The sequence below is a fragment of the Epinephelus moara genome, chromosome 18 (genome assembly GCF_006386435.1).
Source record: "Epinephelus moara isolate mb chromosome 18, YSFRI_EMoa_1.0, whole genome shotgun sequence".
Lineage (NCBI taxonomy): Eukaryota > Metazoa > Chordata > Actinopteri > Perciformes > Serranidae > Epinephelus > Epinephelus moara.
The window spans coordinates 36,750,588-36,754,472 of NC_065523.1; the positions used below are offsets into that span (position 1 = coordinate 36,750,588).

At 41.4% G+C, this 3,885-nt stretch overlaps 1 protein-coding gene and 1 long non-coding RNA gene across 2 annotated transcripts in view; one reads left to right on the forward strand and one right to left on the reverse strand.

The window, feature by feature from the left end:
* Positions 1–1,494, forward strand: part of LOC126405347 (uncharacterized) — an 18,722-nt gene extending 17,228 nt beyond the window's left edge. The window contains exon 3 of the long non-coding RNA XR_007571567.1: positions 347–1,494. This is a non-coding gene — a long non-coding RNA (uncharacterized LOC126405347). The remainder of the gene's footprint in view (positions 1–346) is intronic.
* rab3db (RAB3D, member RAS oncogene family, b) overlaps positions 1–3,885 on the reverse strand; it is a 33,521-nt gene that overhangs the window by 21,167 nt on the left and 8,469 nt on the right. Inside the window, exon 2 of the mRNA XM_050069038.1 lies at positions 3,085–3,321. Coding sequence (XP_049924995.1) covers positions 3,085–3,321 — 237 coding nt within the window. The remainder of the gene's footprint in view (positions 1–3,084; positions 3,322–3,885) is intronic.

The window sequence follows — 3,885 nt, forward strand, 5'->3', positions numbered from 1 at the left end:
GGCACGCTGTTTGATTGCGTTATCAAAACACGCCGCTATTATTCGGCCTTGCTTTTAACTTATTCCACCGAATACCGAATGTGTGTTTTTTTTGCAATATTCGGCCGAATATATTCGGTTACCGAATATTCGGTGCATCCCTTCTTTGGATGTTCCTGACGACTTATTTCCCTGACGTTTGAACAGAAGTTTATACTTAGACCAGCGGACTAGTCTAAAAGAAAGAAAACACTCAGAAAACTTAATTTTTTTTTTGGATAAAAATTTGCTACAATCTCCTTCCGCCAGTCATGCTGCTGCTGCCGAACTTTAAATCTGTTCTCCTCTCCGTCGGCTGTCATTTTAGGTGGAATCGTCGCGCCCTCCTCCACCTCATTCACCTCCAGTCACCTTTTCCAGAGTCCAGGATGAGCTCATCAAAGCCCACTCCTCTTCACATCCTCAGCTCCGTCTTCATCTCATCTTATCACCACCACCACCACAAGCATCTAGACTCCATGGGGTTGGAGGTCCCTAATCTACTACATCTTTATCACCCTCCTGGAACAGATGACATCACAACGGGGTCTAATAATCGACAACGACTGATTGAGTTGTGTCTATCTGAATCTGTGAATCTCATTTTCAGTGACCAAAACCTACTTTAAATGCTGCTGAAATGCACCGTGCGTTATGAGCACTACACATGATCCTACAAAACATGACGACAACTCACCTAATAAAAGCTCACAAGCACCCACTCCTCTACAATATTATATTCTGATTATGAGTTTATGAGTAAGACAAGGACAAGGAAATAGAAGGGGTTAAAGAAGACCTGTATCTAAATGAATTCTTTTAAAATTTAATTTCAAAACTGTTTTCTGTGAAATGAAATGAGCACTGAAACTACAACATGATAAAATAATAATAATAATTTCAATAATTAGTTTAACCGCCTAGTATTTCTGGTGCCGACTAGTGAGGGTTTATTCAACTCGTCAACTAATCGCTCCCATCCCTCTTTTTTTTTTACAGCAACAACTGATCAAATGACGATCTGTAACGTGAAAGGGGTCAGTTGTACTGAAGTATTCTGATGCCACACCAGAAATAAAACAAAAACAAAACAATCAGTATCAGGTAATGACATAAAAAGGTTCTTGTTGTATCATGAATATATCTTGTAAAAACGTGCAAAATCTTGTTATAACAAGAAACTCTTCACACTACTGCACCCTGCTGTACCTGCCCAGCAAACAGCAGACAGACAGAGTTAGCCTCCTGCTGTTGAACAAAAGGGAAAAATGTATCAGCTGAGGAGCTGAATATTTCCCTCAGGATTCATGCTAATGTTGCTCCGTGTGTGATTGATGTGTAAGTCTTGTGTATTCTAATAAGTTCGCCATAAAAGATGATAAGATGAAATGTGTTCACAGCTGGTTTCCGCTTCCACTGTGTTGCCAAAGAAATCTTTTTGCAGAGGCAAATTTCCTCCACGTCTGAGGTAAGACAGTTTCTCATTGTCTCCAAACCGTGACATCCAACTGGGCTCTGTAGCATCAGTTAAAAAATGGAAACCTGAAAACCTTTGTACTCGGGCTGATCGTTTCCTTTACACATGTATGTAAACAGAACACCAGAAGATGCCAGATAAGGGTAAGTATGAAACCATGAGGAAGTCATGCTTTACACTTGCATAATTCACATGCTAAACTTGCACAAGGGCCAAACCCACAATTCTAGACAAACCTGGTCTTTAAAAGGTTTTTTGTAAGCCTTCTGTCTCCAAGCTGACTGACAGGGACTTCACGGTGCAAACAAGTATTTCACATGGGCTTACTTTCCTTTTCTTTCTCCCTCTGTTGTTCCAACTCAGTGGCCAGAATAAATGTTGGCCTTGTGCGTCTCTGCAAACCACAGATATGTAACGTTTGTATGTTATTATGTCGTGGATATAGTGAGACTTAACATTTCTTTTTGCTGTGGTTAATGTGTGGTTAGACTGAAGCGGGATTTTTACTTGTGCATCAGCTCTATATAGGGTCTATGCCATAGCCTACGCTGTTGTGAGCATTTATACTTGTGCGGTGGTTGATTCAAAACACACATTAAACACACATTAAACATGTCTTAATAGAGACAATTTCAAACACAAGTACACAAATCAGCTTCACTATAACTCGCAGCATTCACAGACAAACACTTGTCTTTATCTGGACACATTTTCCCCACAAATACAACATGCTAATGTTATTAGCACAAGCCTATGGCATTTTACATTGTATTAATTAGCCTAGTGGCTAGTGAATTTTTCCTCTACTCATATGAAGCCAGGGACAACAGCAACATTTAACAAAGGTAACGTTACAAAATTCAGCTCCATTACAACTCACAAGGTTCACTGACAAAACAACTGTCTTATACTAAACACGTTTTCCAAACAAACACAACATGCTAACGTTATTAGCACAAGCCTATGGCATTTTACACTGTATGAATTAGTCAAACAACTGCCGTTTTCCTCTGAAGCCAGGATAAATCACATACAAGACTTAAATAACTATTTTGTGGAGGCTTTACTATCTACACAATTTATTGTTTCTAATCTGTAAAATTTAAGTAAAGGTCTGCGTTGCCGCAACGTGTAGTTACAGTTCTGGGGATGTGCACGTCAGGCTACACCGTAGGTACGGTGTCAATTTGACGCAGAAGTATAAGTCCCTCTTTAGGCACAACATCACATGGTTATGGTTTGGAAAAGATCATGTTGGCTTAAAATACCTGGTTTTGGTGGCTCTATCCCTGCTAGCAAAAACAGCGACGGGTCCCTAGAAAAACACCCCCAATGACAAAGCCCATATACTACGTCAATTTAGAAATGCTGATATGATATGCATGAAACGTACAAATGTAATGTATCTGTGGTTTGTAGAAATGTTCAATGCCAACATTTTTTGTGGCTATTCAGCATTTATTTACATCTAAAGCAATATAATCCTGATGAGAGACTGAAGTATGAACTTTCCATAACAACAACACATGTACAATAAATGTAATAACCTCAGATAAACCCACAGTGCATTGCATCTTTAAACCACTCACCCAGATCTGCAACTTGATCCTCTTGTCATTGCGGAAGACAGTCTTGACCTTGAAGTCGATGCCCACAGTGCTGACGAAGGCGGAGGTGAAGGAGTCATCTGCGTAGCGAAACAAGAAGGAGGTTTTTCCCACGCTACTGTTGCCAATGATCAGCAGCTTGAACATGTAGTCAAAGTTCTGGTCGGCCGCATCCTTCTGGGAGGGCTGCTGCTGGAGCCGCGAGTCGGTTGAAGCCATCTAGAGAGGGGAGGAGGAGGAGAAGTCAAGCTCAGAAACAAAAACATGAACCTGCAGCTTTTGATACAAACTTTTTATTGGAGCAGCTTACAGCTCCGTAACTGCAATCTATCTCTGAACATGGCCAACACTGGTGAGAATTAACTACGGTCTAGGCCCCGATCACACAGAGAGCATTTTGAGGTTGCAAAACGCGAGGCGCTCCGCGCTGCTTTTTTCTGCCCATCACCTCCTAACCCTTACCTTCTCTGCTTTTTTCTGCCCATCACCTCCTAACCCTTACCTTCTCATGTAATCAATCTACCGTTAATTTCCATTCATCCATCCATTTTCATCCGCTTATCCGGGGCTGGGTCACGGGGGCAGCAGGCCAAGCAAAGCACCCCATTCGTCCCTCTCCCCAGCAACACTTTCCAGCTCCTCCTGGAGGACCTCAAGGTGTTCCCAGGCCAGATGAGATACAGTCAGGTCCATAAATATTTGGACAATGATACAGTTGTCATCATTTTGGCTCTGTACACCACCACAATGGGTTTTAAATGAAACAATGAATACCTGCTTAAA